This window comes from Oryctolagus cuniculus, chromosome 18 (assembly GCF_964237555.1).
Source record: "Oryctolagus cuniculus chromosome 18, mOryCun1.1, whole genome shotgun sequence".
NCBI lineage: Eukaryota > Metazoa > Chordata > Mammalia > Lagomorpha > Leporidae > Oryctolagus > Oryctolagus cuniculus.
Genome location: NC_091449.1, coordinates 22,634,161 through 22,654,327, shown reverse-complemented (window position 1 = coordinate 22,654,327; position 20,167 = coordinate 22,634,161). Strand labels below are relative to the sequence as shown.

Here is a 20,167-nt window from a genome sequence, read left to right as displayed (position 1 = left end):
TCAGGGTAAATGCGGTGATCCCAGCTGTGTGTGCTAGCTGGAAGTTATGGAAGTTAGTACGCTGTCTTCTTGCAGAAACTGGCATGGCGGCCCTGGCCTCATAGGAGTGGCTACTGAGCAGGGACACACTTCCAGATTTGTAAGCTTTTTTGAGTGAAGTCTCTAAGAACGGAAGGTTGGGGCCTGCCTCAGATGATAGCCTGAACAGTCAGTTCTTCTGGCATTGTGGAGCTTTCTCTGGCAGGCAGGCAGGCAGGCTTCCTTATTTATCAATTTTATTTAAGAGTGACAGGGGTCGGGGGAGAGAAATAGCTCTTATCTACTGATATACTTCCCAAACGCCTACCATGGCCAGGACTGGACTGAAGCCAAAGCTGGCAGTAGGGAACCCATTCCAGGTCTCCTGCATGGGTAGCAGGAACCCAGTTGGGCCTCCCAGGCTCTGCATTAGCAGGAAGCTGGAGTCAGGAGCTGGAACTGAATATTGAATCTTTAGCACTCTGGCGGGGGGATTCAGTGAGTGTCATGACTGTTAAGCCACATGCTCACCACTCAAGTGAGCACTTTAATGAATAATTGCAGTCATCCCAGGGTTGTGGCCTTGTGCTGCTGGAAGCCGGAATCTGGTTGTCTCTGAGTGCGAAGGACTGAATGGAGCCACATGCCCGGAGTGCTGTTTCTAGGGGCAGCAGCTGTAACTGCGTGCTCCTCTGAGCCCTGCACTGCTCACTTACTCAGTACTCCTTGCTGTCTCCCCCATTGCCGTTCAGGACTTGGTAAGGGTGGGAGGGGTGTTGATGTGCAGACATCAGGGCTCCCTCTATGGCTCTATTTCAGAATTTCTCCCCCTAATCCTCACTGGCACCAACAGCTCTGATTCCTCGAGCCACAGTGTGACTTTGTGTTGCGTTGTTGCCACTCTGTACAACTGGGAGGTGTTCTGGGATAGTGCCCAGTGAAGTTCCTTCTTTCGAGGGTCAGCTCTCCAGTGTCTGTTGCCTTTGCTAGCTCTTCATTTATTTTGTGTTTTTTCAGGGTTCATAATTGTGCTGTGTGTGTAACTTATACACTATTTTGCCCTTGCCAGAATGACTGCTGTTCATTTTCCAGTTATTTATTATGAGAATAGTCAAACATTCAGAAAAATAATACGATTACTAAGATGAACTCTTCTATTCCTGCCACTGGTAACTTAGACGCCATATCTCTGGGTGTTTCTGCTTCCATACCTTTTCAGTAGACAGAGTTAGGGAAAACCTCTGAAAAATCGTGCGTTCTGGCCGGCTCTGTGGTTCACTTAGCTAATCCTCCGCCTGTGGCACTGGCACCCCAGGTTCTAGTCCCAGTTGGGGCGCTGGATTCTGTCCCGGTTGCTCCTCTTCCAGTCTAGCTCTCTGCTGTGGCCCGGGAAGGCAGTGGAGGATGGCCCATGTCCTTGGGCCCTGCACCCCATGGGAGACCAGGAGGAAGCACCTGGCTCCTGGCTTCAGATCAGTGCAGCACGCTGGCTGTAGCGGCCATGTCGGGGGTGAGCCAACAGAAGGAAGACCTTTCTCTCTCTATCACTAACTCTGCCTGTCAAAAGAAAAAAATCATGAGTTCTTTTTTAAAATTTAATTTTATTGGCCAGTGCCGCGGCTCACTAGGGTAATCCTCCGCCTTGCGGTGCCGGCACACCAGGTTCTAGTCCCGGTCGCGGCGCCGGATTCTGTCCCGGTTGCCCCTCTTCCAGGCCAGCTCCCTGCTGTGGCCAGGGAGTGCAGTGGAGGATGGCCCAAGTGCTTGGGCCCTGCACCCCATGGGAGACCAGGAGGAAGCATCTGGCTCCTGGCTTCGGATCAGCGCAGCATGCTGGCTGTAGCGGCCATTTGGGGGGTGAGCCAGCAGAAGGAAGACCTTTCTCTCTCTCTCTCTCTCGCTGTTTAACTCTCCCTGTCAAAAAACAAATCGTGAGTTCTTTTTTAAAATTTAATTTTATTTATTTGAAAGAGTTACACAGAGAGGTAGAGACAGAAAGAGAGGTCTTCCATCTGCTGGTTCACTCCCCAGATGGCTGCAACAGCTGGAGCTGTGCCAGTCGGAAGCCAGGAGCTTCCTCCAGGTCTCCCATATGGGTGCAGGGACCCAAGTTCTTGGGCCATCTTCTGCTGCTTTCCCAGGCCACAGCAGAGAGCTGGATTGGAAGTGGAGCAGCCGGGACCCGAACCGGCACCCCTATGGAATGCTGGCGCTTCAGGCCAGGGCTTTAACCCTCTGCACCACAGCGTCTGCCCCAAATCATGAGTTCTTAGTGATGTTGTCAATCAAACTTAATTTGGGGGGCTGGTGCTGTGGAATAATAGGCTAAGCCTTTGCCTGTGGTGCGGGCATCCCTTATGGGCACCAGTTCATGTCTTAGCTACTCCTCTTCTATCCAGCTCTATTGTATGGGCTGGAAAAGTAGTAAAAGATGGTCCAAGTATTTGGGCCCCTGCACCTGCATGGGAGTCCCAGAAGAAGCTCCTGGCTCCTGGTCTCGGATCTGCCCAGCTCTGGCCGTTGTGGGCATTTGGGGAGTGAACTAGCGGATGAAAGACCTTTTTCTCTGTCTCTCCCTCTCTCTCTAACTCTACCTCTCAAATAAATAAAATCTTTTTAAAAATTTAATTTTCCATTTTATAATTCTTTCCCCTAACAATAAAAATAACAATAGTAGATAACAATAGTAGGTAATAATAACAATAGTAGATAAGACCCATCAGAGAAGTCAGTCGAAGTTTCATCCTTATTCTTTCTACTCCATTCTTTTCTCCTGTAGGAGGTAATCTGTATTTGTTTTGGTTCATCTGCTGTCATTTAAAAAAATATGAGCAGGCTGTATATATATTCATACTTATTTTTCTTACACAAAAAGAATACTAAAAATGTTCTGAACCTTTTATATATATGGATGTTTTAATAGGTATTTTAATAATAAGAATATTTTTAATATTTATATTTTTAAGCTACAGGAGACCAAATAGAACTGATTGCTTTTTGAGTTGTACTACATAATTGAGAATTGCATATTATTGATCACATGTTTTAAATTTTATCTTTGGCTCTTTCGTATGACCATTTAAGAGAAAGGTAGTTGTCAAAAATGATAGATCACTTAAATTAGAAAGTTACATGGTTCTAGCCGGCGCCGTGGCTCAATAGGCTAATCCTCCACCTTGCGGCGCCGGCACACCGGGTTCTAGTCCCGGTTGGGGCGCCGGATTCTGTCCCGGTTGCCCCTCTTCCAGGCCAGCTCTCTGCTATGGCCAGGGAGTGCAGTGGAGGATGGCCCAGGTGCTTGGGCCCTGCACCCCATGGGAGACCAGGAAAAGCACCTGGCTCCTGGCTCCTGCCAGGATCAGCGCGGTGCGCCGGCTGCAGCGGCGGCCATTGGAGGGTGAACCAGCGGCAAAGGAAGACCTTTCTCTCTCTGTCTCTCTCTCTCACTGTCCACTCTGCCTGTCAAAAAAAAAAAAAAAAAAAAAAAAAAAAAAAAAAAAAAAGAAAGTTACATGGTTCTAAGGTTTATTTGGTTTTAAAAGAAATCATGCATGATTTTATAATCTTTTAAAAATTCTGCAGGTTGAAGATCCAGATTGCTTCTGGGTTATTATAAAAGGATGTAGTCCCTTTTTGGATCATGAAGTCGACTATCAAAAACTAAATAGCGCCATAAATGACTTCTATAACAGCATGTGTAAAGATATAGAAATAAAACCATTAATGTTGGAAGAAGGACAGGTATGTATCTGAATGCACTTTATTTATTGTATCTTTATTATTATTTGAAGATTTATTTAGTTGAAAGGCAAAGTTAGAGGGACAGATAGATCTTCCATCCTCTAGTTCAATCCCCAAATGGCCTTAATGACCAGGACTGGGCCAGGCCGAAGCCAGGAGTCAGGAGTTCCATCAGGATCTCCCACGTGGGTGCAGGGACCCAAGGACTCAGACCATCTTCCTTTGCTTTCGCAGGCTCATTAGCAGGGAACCAGACTGGAAGTGGAGCAGCCGGAACTGGAACCAGCACCAGCCTTTAATTATCCTATCTTGAAACACTAATCAGGATGTAGGGGTGGGTGTTTGGCCAGGTAGTTGAAACACCACCATGTTAGAGTGTTTACATTCGGTTCCTGATTCTAGCTTCCTGCTAATACACAGACCCTGGGAAGCACCAGATGATAGATAGCTCCAGTAATTAGGTCCCTGTTACCCACCTGAGAGACCTGGATTGAGTTCCTAGCTCATAGCCTTCACCCTCTCCCCCACGGCTGTTGTGGTCCTTGGGGAGTGAATCATTGGGTGGGAGTGCTCTGTCTACCAGATAATTGTTAAAAATATTTCAGGAGCTTAGAATGATGAATGTGATTAGAGTATTTTAACGTTCATGGCTGTTGCCTTGTGTTAGGTTTTTGGGTTGCATGAGACTCAGGCTGATGGTGGCAGGGGGTGGTGCTTGTGTAGGTCCAAGTGGGGCCTTGGGATAGATGCCATCCAGATCCAGGTGTTAGGGCCGTCTTCCTGGCGGTGGGAGCCAGGGCAGGTATAGGGACCTTGGCAAAGAGGACCTGGGGTTTTCGGTTCTGGGCCAGTGCCTCCCTCTTTGGTTGCTCATGGCTTTGACCGACTTGGGATTGTTTCTGCTCTGTGCTCCACATCAGGGCTTCTTTGCTTTCGTGCAGCCTCAGCCACCATTGCTGTGGTCTGATTTCTCTTGGGTCAGCCACGTTCCAAGTGTGAACTTCGGTAATAGCACGGAGGGGAAGGACGTGAACACTCGTTAGGAGGGAGACAAGACCTCGTCTGAATTCCTTCCCTCGTGCCCACAAATGTCCTTAGTGACCAATTTGTTATTTTTCCATACCAGTGACTTACTGGAGGGATGGAACGGGGTCAGTGGTCCTTTAAGTGTAGTCTTGTTTGGGAAACCATGATGGGCTCCTCACAGTGAGCATTTACCCAGGAGGTTAGTGCTTTCTCCCTGTCCTTTTGTGGAGAGGTGGTTAAACAGGACACTGTGAATAGATTCAGGGTCACTTGTTTTGAAGAACAGGCGTGCTGTTACCTTCACGTGGGTTTAACATAGGAGAGAGTGCCACTTGCAAGCCATGCTAGGGTGACCCCTCCTTCGTGGCACTGCTGTGAGTGTTTCACTTCATGCTCTCTCCATTCAGTGGCTGTCACTGCCCGAATCCACTTTCATTTGTTTTCTTTTTTTTTAAAGAGTGATTTATTTATTTGAAAGTCAGAGTTACGCAGAGAGGAGAGGCAGAGAGAGAGAGGAGATCTTCTACTCCCTGGTACACTGCCCAGTTGGCCGCGACAACCAGAGCTGTGCCGATCCAATGCCAGGGACCAGGAGTAAGCTCCTGGTGCAGGGGTCCAGGGACGTGGCCGATCTTCTACTGCTTTCCCATCCATAGCAGAGAGCTGGATTGGAAGTGGAGCAGCCGGGGCTCGAACCAGCGCCAATATAGGATGCCAGCACTGCAGGTAGTGGCTTTACAGGATATGCCACAGCACGGGCCCCTCATTTGTTTCAATATGGTGATTTCTCCCACTCCTTCTGTATTGGTGAGCTGGAATTCTTCCCGTTTAGCACTTTCCTTTCAGCTGATCCCTGTTTCCTGGGGGGCCTTTTCCTGGGAGACAGTGCTCAGTTTGGGCAGCCTCCTACACCTGTGTCACCTCCTGTAAGTGGGGTACAGGCTGAGACGATGTGGAGAGGAGCCTTTAGGGCTGTCATCACGTGACTAGAGGTTTGACTGCTGAACGTAATAAAGCCTGCCTTCTGTTTTGCAGGTCTGCGTGGTGTATTGTCCGGAGCTACGGTGCTGGTGCAGGGCTGTCATTAAGTCAATCATGTCTTCAGCAGACCATTACCTGGCAGAGTGTTTCCTTGTAGACTTCGCCAGGTACATTCCAGTAAAATCTAAAAAGTACGTATGTGTGTGTTTTTTTTTTTATTTAATGAACATAAATTTCCAAAGTACAGCTTATGGATTACAAGAGCTTCTCCCCCCCGTAACTTCCCTCCCACCCACAACGCTCCCCTCTCCCACTCCCTCTCCCCTTCCCCTTCACATCACGATTAATTTTCAATTATCTTTATATATAGAAGATCAATTTAGCATATGTTAAGATTTCCACATTTTGCTCCCACACAGAAACACAAAGTGTAAAATACTATTTGAGTACTACTTACAGCATTAATTAAACACCTAAGAGTAATTGTGTATTAATTACAGAGTTCAACCAATAGTTTTAAGTAGAATATAAAATGCATCTTTTGTATTGTTGTGGCTTCCCCTCAACCCTGACCTCCCTCCCTCCCGTGGCCCTCCCCTCCCCCACTCCCTCTCCCATCCCGCCCTTCATCACGTTTCATTTTCAATTACCTTCATATACTGAAGATCAACTTAGTATATACTAAGCAGGGATTTCCACAGGCTGCACTCACACAACCGAACCAGGTATAGGGTATTGTTCGACTAGTAGTGTTGTTTTTAAGTTTCATAGTAAAACACATTAAGGACAGAGATCCTACATGGGGAGCATGAACCCAGTGACTCCCGTTGTTGATTTAACAATTGGCACACTTATTTATGCTGTCAGCAATCACCCGAGCCTCTTGCTATGAGCTGTCTAGGCTATGGAAGCCCCTTGAGTTCACCAACTCTGAATTTGTTTAGACGTATGTGTGGTTTTATGTCTGTTTGCCTTACTCTCTTTAAGGAGATAATGATGAATTTTAAAGGAGAATGTCAGTTTTTAAAGTAAGGGGATTACCTTTTGCAAAAAGAAGACATTGAGAGTTTTTGTGCCTTAAGAAATGAAAACTTGGGCCAGGCATTTGGCGCGGTGATGAAGTCACGACTTGGATGCCTGTGCGTCACATCAGAGTGCCTGCACTTGAATCTCAGCTCCACTCTCCACTCTGGTTTTCTGCCAGTGCACCCCCGGGAGGCAGCAGATGAGGGCTCAAGTTGACCCCTGCCACCCACACGGGAGACTGAGTTCTGGACTCCTGGTGTCAGCCTGGCTGTTGCCGCATTTGAGAAATGAATCAACCAGTGGACAGGCATCTGTGTTTGTCTCTCTGTCTCTGACTTTCAGATAAATAATGAAGGAAGACTGCAGGTTTCCATTCTGCGTGCATGACTAGGGGAGCAAATGGTCCTAATGAGGACAGAGAGAGTGACTGTGGCCTTTCTCCACTTGCCTGCCTAGGGTGGGGGAGGGCAGGTTCAGGCTGTTCCCTTCTCGTCTCCTGGGTGCCCTGTGCCAGCTGCTCTCTGGCCTGTCCTCTTAGTTTGCACGTGGGATGGGGTGGGTCCTTCAGTGCGGTTTGCCTCACCACCAGGAGGTAGAGAGAAACTCTCCGTGTCTCCACAGAGGAGGAAATTGATGGCCACCCTCAGGTTGCAGAGAGCAGATTATATACTCAAGTGTGTATTCCTGGTTGTTCTGCGTCACAGAGTAAAGGTGTGGCTATCACGTAGGGTGTGGAGACGGTTCAGGCTCGTCTTGACTGTAACCTTCATTGACTGTGGGACTGCATGTCACAGCTCACTAGAAAACATTAGCACATCACTGTGTTCCTAAAGTTGTATTGATAAAATGCATGAAGTTTTAATAAATGGTTTCTGGGGGTGGGGGGAACATGCCAGCACACGAGGCTGGTGCTGTGGTATAGTAGGTTAAGTCGCTGCCTGCCGTGCCAGCATCCTTTATGGGCACCCGTTCACTTTGAATCCAGCTCCCTACTCATGGCCTTGGAGAACAGCAGAAGATGACCCAAGTGCTTGGGCCCTTGCACCCATGTGGGAGACCCAAAGTAGCTCCTGGCTTTGGATTGGCCCAGCTCTGGCCATTGTAGCTATTTGGGGAGTGAGCCAGAGAATGGAAGACCAAGCTCTCTGTCTTTCCCTCTCTCTGTCTATAGCTTTACCTCTCAAATAAATAAATGTTAAGGAAAAGCTAGCACAAGTCACTGTTGGTGTTTAGTGATAATTGTCCCATGGTTTGTCCCAGAGTCAGAGGATGTCCATTTAATAGGCAAACACAAGGGCTCTTATTCCAGTGCAAAAAGAGCAGAGCCAGCTAGCCTTCGGTGCAGTAAGAGGTGTCTCTCACGTAGAGGAGTTTCGTGGCAGAAGGGCTCACCAGACATGGAGGATTTGCAGATACTTAAGGGAAAAGTAGGTGCCTCCCCAGCTTGGGATTCTGCACCTCTGTGACCATAATTGTTATAAAAGTACTTGGGGTCAGCGCTGTGGCATAGCGGTACAGTCACCAACTGCAGTGCCGGCATCCCATATAGGTGCCGGTTAAAAAGCCCAGGCTGCTTCACTTCTGACCCAGCTCTCTGCTATGGCCTGGGAAAGCCGAGTCCTTGGGCCCTGCACCCGTGTGCAGGAGGACCTGGAAGAAGTTCCTGGCTCCTGGCTGTAGATCCGCACAGCTCCAGCCAGTGTGACCAATTGGAGAGTGAACCTGTGGATGGAAGACCCCTCCCTCCCTCCCTCTCTCTCTCTCTCTCCCCCTCTCCCCCTCCCCCTCCCCCTCTCCATCCCCCTCTCCCTCTGTGTAACTCTTTCAAATAAATATTTTGTTTTTAAGTACTTACTGTGTTTAGCCATCATGGGAGCTTTTCCTTTTGTGTTTGGTGTTTTGAGTTTATTTTTGGCAAGAAAATCAAATGATTAAGTAGAGCTCTAACCTATCTAAGACAAAGGGTAGGGCTTCAGGGAAGAGAGCTGCTTGATGGTGAGGAAATATGTTGGCATGTCTGTTGCTTGCCTTGTCACCTCGCCGTCCATCAGCTGTTTTGTGCAAAGTTGGCAAATACTAATTTTTAAAACATCTGTTCATAGACAGCAATGTTGGGGTACTTCTGGTCACGTAGTAAGTGGAATTTATTTCACAGGCTTATTCATTGTTATTCAGTGTTTCCTTTTATTTTTCACTTTTTATGTATTTGAAAGGCAGAGAGACAGAGAAAGAGACAGAGACAGAGACGAGAGCGGGAGAGAGAGCGCGTGCCTTCTTGTTTCACTTCTAAAATACCTACAACAGCCCTGGGTAGGCCATGCTGGAGCCAGGAACTGGAAACTCAATGTGGTCTCTCCTGTGGGTGGCAGAGACCCAGCCACCTGCTGCCTCCCAGGGCCTGCACCAGCAGGAGGCTGATTGGGTGTGGAACAAGAACTGGAGCCCGGGTGTTCTGACACGAGGTCAGGGCATCCCAAGCAGCATCCCAGCAGGTAGGCCGCATGCCTGCCCCTGTGCAGTATTTCTGTTCCTTCTTTCCCTCCCTTCCTCTCTTCCTCCCTCCTTCCCTCCTTCCTTCTGATTTGTGGTATGAAAGGCAGAGTGACAGAAAAGGAGAGAAAGAAAGAGAAGTGTATCTTTCATCCTTTGGTTTACTTCTGCAAATTCCCACAACAGCCAAGCTGAAACCAGGAACCCAGAACTCTATCTGAGTTTCCCATGTGGGCACAGGGACCCAAGTACTTGAATTGTCTTCACTGATGTCCCAGGCGCATTAGCAAGGAGCTGGATCGGCAGTGGATCTGGGCCCAAGCTGGCACTCGCATGGACACTGGCGCCGTGGGTGGCGCCTTCACCTGCACCACAGTGCCAGCTGCACAGTGTGTCTTAACCTGAGGAGCCTCACCAGATACACTCTCCCTGAATTCCTGCCCCTGTGCCATGAAATTTTGATGCCACAGATACACTGAATCACTATGTAGGATCTCTCTGCTTTTACAGAAAGATTTTTTTCCACCCTCCAAGAAGCAGTTTTGTCCCCTTGGCCAGATGTCTCCAAGCATCTGTTGGAGGCTGTGTTAGAATCAGAAAGGGATGTCCTTTACTTTGTTTTACGGCAAGCATGTTACTGACCTAGGTGAACTATAAAGGAGTCTGTTCTGTGTTGTGTGTTTTATAATGGAACTCTCTCTGCTTCATTTGTCAGCATCCGAGTTGCAGTGGAATCATTTATGCAGCTTCCCTACAGAGCAAAAAAGTTCCGGTTGTACTGCATGAAGCCTGTTACATTGCACATTGACTTCTGTGAAGACAGCGCCGAGATTGTGTAAGTACAGGTTCTGAAGTCACAGGAATCATGAGTAAACGCCTTCAGTTCATGTCTGCATTTATGTGCCATCAGTTACCCGCGAACAGGTTTTGAAGGTCTGGGTTCTGCAGGAGGCAGCTTCTGAGTTGGTGCTGGTCAAACTGGCTGTGAGTAGAATTCTCAAGCACCCACTCCAGGGCCTGAGCTCTGTGTCTTTTGACTTAAAAAAACAACTTATAAAAAGTAGTAGAGGCCGGCGCCGTGGCTCAATAGGCTAATCATCCGCCTTGTGTCGCTGGGACACCGGGTTCTAGTCCCGGTTTGTGCCCTGGATTCTGTCCCGGTTGCCCCTCTTCCAGGCCAGCTCTCTGCTGTGGCCAGGGAGTGCAGTGGAGGATGGCCCAAGTGCTTGGGCCCTGCACCCCATGGGAGACCAGGAAAAGCACCTGGCTCCTGCCTTCGAATCAGCGCAGTGCGCCGGCCGCAGTGGCCATTGGAGGGTGAACCAATGGCAAAGGAAGACCTTTCTCTCTCTCTCTCTCTCTCACTGTCCACTCTGCCTGTCAAAAAAAAAAAAAGTAGTAGAGTAATTCTAAAGAAAAGCTTTCATGAAATAAAACTGCTGGAGCATTAAAAAAAAGTTGACCACATGCCTGCCTCTGTCCTACGTCTTTCCTCCTGGAGGCCTCTGTGGGCTGTGCAGGCTGTGACCTTCCCACCCTCCGTTGGTGCACTTACATACCCATGTGATCGTGGATCCTGCCCTCTGTTAGTGCACTTACACACCCCTGTGAGCCTGGCACCTACCCTCTGTCCGTGAGGTTAGACACCTCTGTGGGCATGGACTTTCTTAGGAAGAGAACAGGCTGTCTTGTTTGCAGAATTAACTTAGGAGTAGCTGTGGAGGTTCTTTGCCAATCCATATCCCTCTCCTAACCACTTTGAGTCTTTTTCATGGGTGACTATGACCGATATGGTTATTGGATTTAACCAGTTTCTTCTTGACAGCCAGCTAGATTTTCAAGCCATTTTGTGCTGTGTGTTCCCATAAGAATGTGGGTATATCCACGTAACTTACATCCCTGTCACGGCTCCTTCTTCCTGGTGTGTGGTTACTGTGTGATGGTTCCCTAGAGTGGGCCCCTGCACCAGGCTGTATTCTGCACGGTGTGCCTGTGATCTCTGCTCTTTAAGGAGCACTACTGAGGGCTGGATTTCTGTTTCTGTAGTCTGTGGGGCAGCCACTCTCACCTGGAGCTCCTCTGTCTCTCACTTCCCAGACTGTGGTGTTAACAGAAGAAAGGCTGTATAGGGAGCAGCCCAGTCCTGTCTCTATTTGCATAAGCTGGTACTGGTGCACTGTGCGCCCTGAACTCGGAAGTTACCTCTGCTCTGTGGCCCCTTTGGAGACCTCGTGCTCCACGCCCCACCATGCCCATCACCACAGTTCCCTTGGGAGGTGAGTGCATCACTCTTGGGACCAGCCTCAGAGTAGTATGCTCCAGTAAGCCAGCTTGTCTCTGCTTGGGTCCGTGTGTCCTGCTCGGCTGCTCTCTGGCATCCTGCTCCGTGCTTGTGCACTTCTGCTCTGCAGTGAGGAGACCCGCTGAGCAGCCCCTGTGCTGTTCCTCTCGCAGAGCAGCCAGCTGCAGGCCATCCAGGTGTGGTTTGGGCAGCAGCTTGTGCTCCCCAGCTACCCCTTGGGCAACCCGTTTCCTGTCCTTCTCACCCCCTTCCTACTGACCCCCTTTCCAGGACTACTGGGGTCTTTTCCACCCTCAGGATACCCCTGGGGTAGGTGGAGGACTTAAGAGTAAGTTCGTTTTTTTTTTTAATTTCCAAGGATTTTTCTTGAAGAGTTGAAAAGAAAGGGGGAGAGATCTTCCATTTGCTGGTTTCCTCCCTAGATGGCTGTGATGGTTGAGACTGAGCCAGGCTGAAGCCCGGAGCCTGGACCTCCATCTAGTTTCCCAAACGGGTGGCAGGGCCCAAGGATTTGGTCCATCTTCCACTGCTTTCCCAGGAGCATTAACTGGATTGGAAGTGGAGCAGCCAGGACTTAAACGGGCACCCATTTGGGATGCTGGCGTTGCAGGCAGCAGCTTAACCAGCCACGCCATGGTGCCGGCCCCAAGAGGAACTTTTCTTACTGGGTTTTCATCGTCATCTTTGGCAGGTGATGCCTTTGCACTCACATGTTATTAAGAATAGTTTTCTTAATGTGTATTACAGTTTTTGACAGATTTGTCAGATTTCCCTCCAGAAAGATTATAGCAATTTATACTATCATTATTGGGGTTTCTTTTCCTATACAACCTCATTAATAGGCTTTTTTTTTTAAAAAAAAGATTTTATTTATCTACTTGAAGGAGTTACACAGAGGAGAGGCAGAGAGAAAGAGGTCTTCCATCCGCTGGTTCACTCCCCAGTTGGCTGCAATGGCCAGAGCTGTGCCGATCCGAACCCAGGAGCCAGGAACTTCCCCAGGTCTTCCCACATGGGTGCAGGGGCCCAAGGACTTGGGCCATCTTCTACTGCTTTCCCAGACCATAGCAGAGAGCTGGATCAGAAGAGGAGCAGCCGGGACTTGAACTGACACACATATGTGATGCCAGCACTGCAGGCAGTGGCTTTACCTGCTGCACCACAGCACCGGCCCTGTTACTAGGCTTTTTAATTTCTGCTTGTTTGCTGGGTGAACATGATCTCTTGTTTTAACTTGCATTTTTTCACTTGCAAAGTTGGGTATCTCTTTAGTGTTTATTGTGTGTGTGTGGAGAGAGACTGATTTACCTGTTATTTTAGATTGATATTTCTCTTCAGTTATTTGACTTTATCTTATTAGAAATCTAATATTTTTTAAAAAAGAAAAGCTCATTAAGTATTTTTTATGTGAATAGTTTTAGAACTGCTATATTGTACTTTATCCTTGTAATTTTTTTATTTGAAAGTCAGAGTTAGCGAGAGAGAGAGAAATATCTTCTATCTACTGGCTTACTTCCCAGATGGCCACAATGGCTGGTTCTGGACCAGGTGGAATCTGGGAGCTCCATCTGGGTCTCCCATGGTGGTAGCAGTGGCCCAAGCACTTGGGCTACATTCTGCTGCTTTTCCTAGGCCATCAGCAGGGAGCTGGATTGGAAGTAGAGCGGCCTGGAAATGAACCGGTGCCCATAATGGGATGGAGGCTTCACAGACAGACGGTGGCTCCACCTGGGACCCCGTAACACCTGCCCCCTGTAATTATCTAGATGTAGTGTAGATACTACCTTTCTTAGTAAAAATAAAAATAACTACTACTTTTGAACATTGATTATGTCTAGGCTGTGGGGTAAATATTCTCTATATACTTCCTCATTTGATCTTTTTTTGTTTGTTTGTTTGTTTTTTTTGTTTTGTTTTTTTTTTTTTTTGTAAGAGTTAGAAGTAGATAGTCAGCGAGAGAGCAACTCCATTCCTTCCATTAGTTCACTCGCCAAAAATCCGCAGTGGCCAGAGCTGAGCTGATCCAAAGCCAGGAGACAAGAGTTTCTTCCAGGTCTTCCACGCAGGTGCAGAGACCCAAGGACTTGGGCCATCCTCTACTGCTTTCCCAGGCCATAGCATAGAACTGGATCAGAAGAGGAGCAGCCAGGACATGAACCACTGCCCATATGGGATGCCAGCACTGCAGGCTGGGCTTTAACCCACTGCACAACAGCACGCCACCCCCCATTTGATCTTTAAAACAACTCTCGGAAGGAATGGATCTCGTGATACAGCCGATTAAGCCACTGCTTGGGGCACCTTTGGTTCCATACTGGAGCACCTGATGTAAGTCCTGGCTGCCCACTTCCAGGACAGCTTCCTGCTAGTGCCCTAGGAGACAGCAAATGGTGGATCGAATCCTGAGTACCTGCCACCTGTGAGGGTGACCTGAGTGGAGTTCCGGGCTCCTGGTTTCGGCATGGTCCAGGCCCAGTTGTTGAAGACATTTGGAGAGTGAACCAGTAGATAGAAGATTTCTCTCTCTCTCTTGCCCTCTCTGATGCTCTGCCTTTCAAATAAATAAAAATGAATAAACATTTAAAAAACTAAAATAACTCTTGAAGTATGGTGGTAGCATATGTGATAGATCCAAACAAGAGAAATGTAAAATATTTTATTCTGATCTTGACTTTTTATTTTATTTTTATTCCTTCTAAATTTTGGTTTCTCCTGATTTTCTACTGCCTATACCTTGTCCTATGATTTTCTTTCCAAAGCATAGGCGAGATGTAGAAAGGTTAAGTTGATAGAGATCAAATGGGAGGTGGCGAATGGGTGCTCTAGTGGGCAGAGTGAGGACCATAGCAGCCGCTTCCCCACAGCTGCCCCTACACTGTTGGCTTAGCCGACATGTACTGATCCTTCTCTGTGCCAGCCTGTGGAGACGCAGTGATCTCAGAATCGCTGCCCCAGGGAGCTTGTGTTTTGATTTGTCACAGGTAACTGATGTTGCAGCAGGCAGTGCCAGGTGGTGAGCACAGGTCACCTCACTGGGGCCCTGGGATGTGAGTTTGTGTTGGTGCAGGCAGCAGTGTGGAGAGAGGTGTGTCACAGGAAGTAGCTGGGGTCTTTATCCCCACCCGGAGCAGGGCCAGAGCTATGCTCTCTGTTGTGTGCATCGTGTGCTTGATTGGTCATGCAGAAAGAGCCCTGTGTGTGGTTTACAAAGCAAGATAGTGTACTAACTAAAGTGTCCTTGGCCCTCACTGGAGTGTTGCAATGTTCCCACTGGTTTCCTTTTTCTGGTCCAGGGTGTGAGCCAGGCCTCCAGCTTGCCTCCAGTGTCCTGTCTGGTTAGTCTCCCAGAGTCTGGGACAGTTCTTCAGTCTTCCTTCATGGCCTGGACGCTTCTGAAGAGTCCTGGTCAGTTATGCTGCAGAGGAACGTTCAGTTTGACTTGGCCTGATGTTCTCATGATCAGACTGAGGCTGTGCGTGTTGGCAGAGAGAGAGAGGTCTGCCATCCACTGGTTCACTCCCCAACTGGCTGCGACGGCTGGAGCTACGCCGATCCAAAGCCAGGAGCCAGGAGCTTCCTCTGGGTTTCACACACAGGTGCAGGAGCCCAGGGACTTGGGCCATTTTCTGCTTTCCCAGGCCATAGCAGAGAGCTGGATCGGAAGTGGGGCAGCTGGGACTAGAACTGGCACCCGTATGCCATGCCAGCACTGCAGGCAGCAGCTTTACCTGCAACACCACAGCGCCAGGCCCTATCAAGACATTCTGAATTTGCTACGGTGAGGTTCACTTTTTCCATCAATCCTTATACAGTTTTAAAACTTTAATTATCTTTTTTTAAAAAGATTTATTTATCTATTTGAAAGTCAGAGAGAGAAGGAGAGACAGAGAGAGAGAGAAGTCTTTCATCTACTGGTCCACTGCCCAACCAGCTGCAATGGCCAGAGCTGAGTTGACCTGAAGCCAGGAGCCAGGAACCTTCCCTGGGCCTCCCACATGGGCACAGGGGCCCAAGGACCCGGGCCATTCTCCAGTGCCTTCCCAGGTCATTGCATAGAGCTGGATTGGAAGTGGAGCAGCCAAGATCCGAACTAGCACCCACATGGGATGCGGGATGCTGGCACCACAGGCCTAGGCCCTAACCCGTTGAACCACAGCACTAGTCCTTTATTTATCTTTTTTTAAAAAGGTTTTATTGGCCAGCCCTGTGGCTCACTAGGCTAATCCTCTGCCTGCAGCGGCGGCACCCTGGGTTCTAGTCCCAGTCAGGGCGCCGGATTCTGTCCCAGTTGCTTCTCTTCCAGACCAGCTCTCTGCTGTGGCCTGGGAGTGCAGTGCAGGATGGCCCAGGTGCTTGGCCCCTGCACCTGCATGGCAGAACAGGAGGAGGCACCTGGCTCCTGGCTTCGGATTGGAACAGTGCGCCGGCTGCAACGTGCTGGCCCTGGCAGCCCCTTGGGGGGTGAACCAACGGAAAAAGGAAGACCTTTCTCTCTCTCTCTCTCTCTCTCTCTCTCTCTCTCTCTCTCTCTCCTACTCTGCTTGTCAAAAAAAATAAAATAAAATAAAAATATTTTATTTATTTTTAACTTTTATTTAATGAATATAAATTTCCAAAGTACAGCTTATGGATTACAATGGCTTCCCCCCATAATGTCCCTCCCACCCACAGCCCTCCCCTTTCCCACTCCCTCTCCCCTTCCATTCACATCAAGATTCATTTTTGATCCTCTTTATGTACAGAAGATCAGTTTAGCATACATTAAGTAAAGATTTCAACAGTTTGCTCTCACACAGAAACATAAAGTAAAAAATAATAGATGATTTTTTAAATGATGATGAAATCAGATCAGACCTATTGTCATGTTTCATCCCAGTGAGAGTCAAGTTGGGAATTGATAATTTCTTTTTTTCTGTTTTTTACAGAAGATCAGTTTAGTATACATTAAGTAAAGCTTTCAACAGTTTGCACCCCCATAGAAACACAAAGTGAAATATACTGTGTGAGTACTCGTTATAGCATTAAATCTCACTGTACAGCACATTAAGGACAGAGATATCCTACATGAGGAGTAAGTGCACAGTGACTCCTGTTGTTGACTTTACAAATTGACACTCCTGTTTATGGCATCAGTAATCTCCCTATGCTGCAGTCATGAGTTTCCAAGGCTATGGAAGCCTTTTGAGTTCTCCAACTCCTATCTTGTTTAGAGAAGGTCATAGTCAAAGTGGAGGTTCTCTCCTCCCTTCAGAGAAAGGTACCTCCTTCTTTGAAGACCTGTTCTTTCCACTGGGATCTCACTCATAGAGATCTTTCATTTAGGGTTGTTTTTTTTTTTTTTTTGCCAGAGTGTCTTGGCTTTCCATGCCTGAAATACTCTCGTGGGCTTTTCAGCCAGATCCGAATGCCTTTAGGGCTGATTCTGAGGCCAGAGTGCTGTTTAGGACATCTGCCATTCTATGAGTCTGCTGAGTATCTCGCTTCCCATGTTGGATCACTCTCCCCTTTATTTATTCTATCGGTTAGTATTAGCAGGTACTAGACTTGTTATGTGATCCCTTTGACTCTTAGTCCTTTCATTATGATCAATTGTGAACTGAAATTGATCACTTGGACTAGTGAGATGGCATTGGTATATGCCACCTTGATGGGATTGAATTGGAGTCCCCTGGTATGTTTCTAATTCTACCATTAGGGGCAAGTCAGCTTGAGCATGTCCCAAATTGTACATCTCTTCCCTCTCTTATTCCCACTCTTATGTTTAACAGGGATCACATTTCAGTTAAATTTCAACACTTAAGAATAACTGTGTATTAATTACAGAATTAAACCAGTCATATTAAGTAGAACAGACAAAAAAAATACTAAGAGGGATAATGTATTAAGTTGTTCATTAACAGTCGGGGCTATGCTGATCAAGTCACCATTTCTCATAGTGTCCATTTCACTTCAACAGGTTTCCTTTTTGGTGTTCAGTCAGTTGTCACCGATCAGGGAGAACATATGATATTTGTCCCTTTGGGACTGGCTTATTTCACTCAGCATGATGTGTTCCAGATTCCTCCATTTTGTTGCAAATGACTGGATTTCATTGTTTCTTACTGCGGTATAGTATTCTAAAGAGTACATATCCCATAATTTCTTTATCCAGTCTACCGTTGATGGGCATTTAGGTTGGTTCCAGGTCTTGGCTATTGTGAATTGTGCTGCAATAAACATTAGGGTGCAGACCGCTTTTGTGTTTGCCAATTTAAATTCCTCTGGGTAAATTCCAAGGAGTGGGATGGCTGGGTCGAACAGTAGGGTTATCTTCAGGTTTCTGAGGAATCTCCAGACTGACTTCCATAGTGGCTTGACCAGTTTGCATTCCCACCAACAGTGGGTTAGTGTCCCTTTTTCCCCACATCCTCGCCAGCATCTGTTGTTGGTAGATTTCTGTATGTGGGCCATTCTAACCAGGGTGAGGTGAAACCTCATTGTGGTTTTGATTTGCATTTCCCTGAGTGCTAATGATCTTGAACATTTTTTCATGTGCCTGTTGGCCATTTGGATTTCCTCTTTTGAAAAATGTCTATTGAGGTCCTTGGCCCATCTCTTAAGTGGGTTGTTGGTTTTGTTGTTGTGGAGTTTCTTGATCTCTTTGTAGATTCTGGTTATTAACCCTTTATCTGTTGCATAGTTTGCAAATATTTTTTCCCATTCTGTCGGTTGTCTCTTCACTCTCCTGACTGTTTCTTTTGCAGTACAGAAACTTCTCAATTTGATGCAATCCCAGTAGTTGATTTTGGCTTTGACTGCCTGTGCCTCCCGGGTCTTTTCCAGAAACTCTTTGCTTGTGCCAATATCTTGAAGGGTTTCTCCAATGTTCTCTAATAACTTGATGGTGTCAGGTCGTAGATTTAGGTCTTTAATCCATGTTGAGTGGATTTTTGTGTAAAGTGTAAGGTAGGGGTCTTGCTTCATGCTTCTGCACGTGGAAATCCAGTTTTCCCAGCACCATTTAGTGAATAGACTGTCCTTGCTCCAGGAATTGGTTTTAGATCCTTGATCAAATATAAGTTGGCTGTAGATGTTTGGGTTGATTTCTGGTGTTTCAATTCTGTTCCACTGGTCTATCCATCTGTTTCTGTACCAGTACCATGCTGTTTTGATTACAACTGCCCTGTAGTATGTCCTGAAATCTGGTGTTGTGATGCCTCCAGCTTTGTTTTTGTTGTACAAGATTGCTTTAGCTATTCGAGGTCTCTTTTGCCTCCATATGAATTTCAGCATCATTTTTTCTAGATCTGAGAAGAATGTCTTTGGTATCCTGATTGGAATTGCATTGAATCTATAAATTGCTTTTGGGAGAATGGACATTTTGATGATGTTGATTCTTCCAATCCATGAGCATGGAAGATTTTTCCATTTTTTGGTATCCTCTTCTATTTCTTTAAGACTTTGTAATTCTCATCGTAGAGATCTTTAACGTCCTTGGTTAAGTTTATTCCAAGGTATTTGATTGTTTTTGTAGCTATTGTGAATGGGATTGATCTTAGCAGTTCTTTCTCAGCCATGGCATTGCTTGTGTATACAAAGGCTGTTGATTTTTGTGCATTGATTTTATATCCTGCCACTTTGCCAAACTCCTCTATGAGTTCCAATAGTCTCTTAGTAGAGTTCTTTGGATCCCCTAAGTAAAGAATCATATTGTCTGCAAAGAGGGATAGTTTGACTTCTTCCTTCTCAATTTGTATTCCTTTAATTTCTTTTTCTTGTCTGATGGCTCTGGCTAAAACTCCCAGAACTATGTTAAATAGCAGTGGTGAGAGTGGTCATCCCTGCCTGGTGCCAGATCTCAGTGGAAATGCTTCCAACTTTTCCCCCATTCAATAGGATGCTGGCCATGGGTTTTTCATGAATTGCTTTGATTATATTGAGGAATGTTCCTTCTATACCCAATTTGCTTAGAGTTTTCATCATGAAAGGGTGTTGAATTTTATCGAATGCTTTCTCTGCATCAATTGAGATAATCATATGGTTTTTCTTTTGCAGTCTGTTAATGTGGTGAATCACATTGGTTGATTTGCGAATGTTGAACCATCCCTGCATACCAGGGATAAATCCCACTTGGTCTGGGTGGATGATTTTTCTGATGTGTTGTTGTATTCTATTGGTGTGAAATTTATTGAGGATTTTTGCGTCTATGTTCATCAGGGATATTGGTCTATAATTTTCTTTTAGTGCTGCATCTTTCTCTGGCTTAGGGATTAAGGTGATGCTGGCTTCATAGAAAGAATTTGGGAGGATTCCATCTTTTTCAATTGTTCTGAATAGTTTGAGAAGAAATGGGATTAGTTCTTCTTTAAATGTCTGGTAGAATTCAGCAGTGAATCCATCTGGTCCTGGGCTTTTCTTTGTTGGGAGGGCCTTTATTACTGTTTTGATTTCTGTTTCAGTTATCGGTCTATTTAGGTTTTCTATATCTTCATGGTTCAATTTTGGTAGATTGCATGTGTCCAGGAATCTATCCATTTCTGATAGATTTTCCTGTTTGCTGGCATACAGGTCCTTGTAGTAATTTCTGATGATTCTTTTTATTTC

The 20,167-nt window shown here is 46.7% G+C and overlaps 1 protein-coding gene across 7 annotated transcripts in view; it reads left to right on the top strand.

Moving 5' to 3' along the window:
* The window catches only part of LOC138846704 (putative ATP-dependent RNA helicase TDRD12), a 55,264-nt gene that overhangs the window by 12,352 nt on the left and 22,745 nt on the right, over window positions 1-20,167 (top strand). For 2 of the 7 annotated variants that reach the window (XM_070063233.1, XM_070063232.1), the window contains exons 2-4: window positions 3,601-3,759; window positions 5,821-5,957; window positions 9,998-10,117. In XM_070063233.1, coding sequence (XP_069919334.1) covers window positions 3,601-3,759; window positions 5,821-5,957; window positions 9,998-10,117 — 416 coding nt within the window. The other 5 variants (XR_011384242.1, XR_011384243.1, XR_011384244.1 and 2 more) reach the window with 4 other exon arrangements.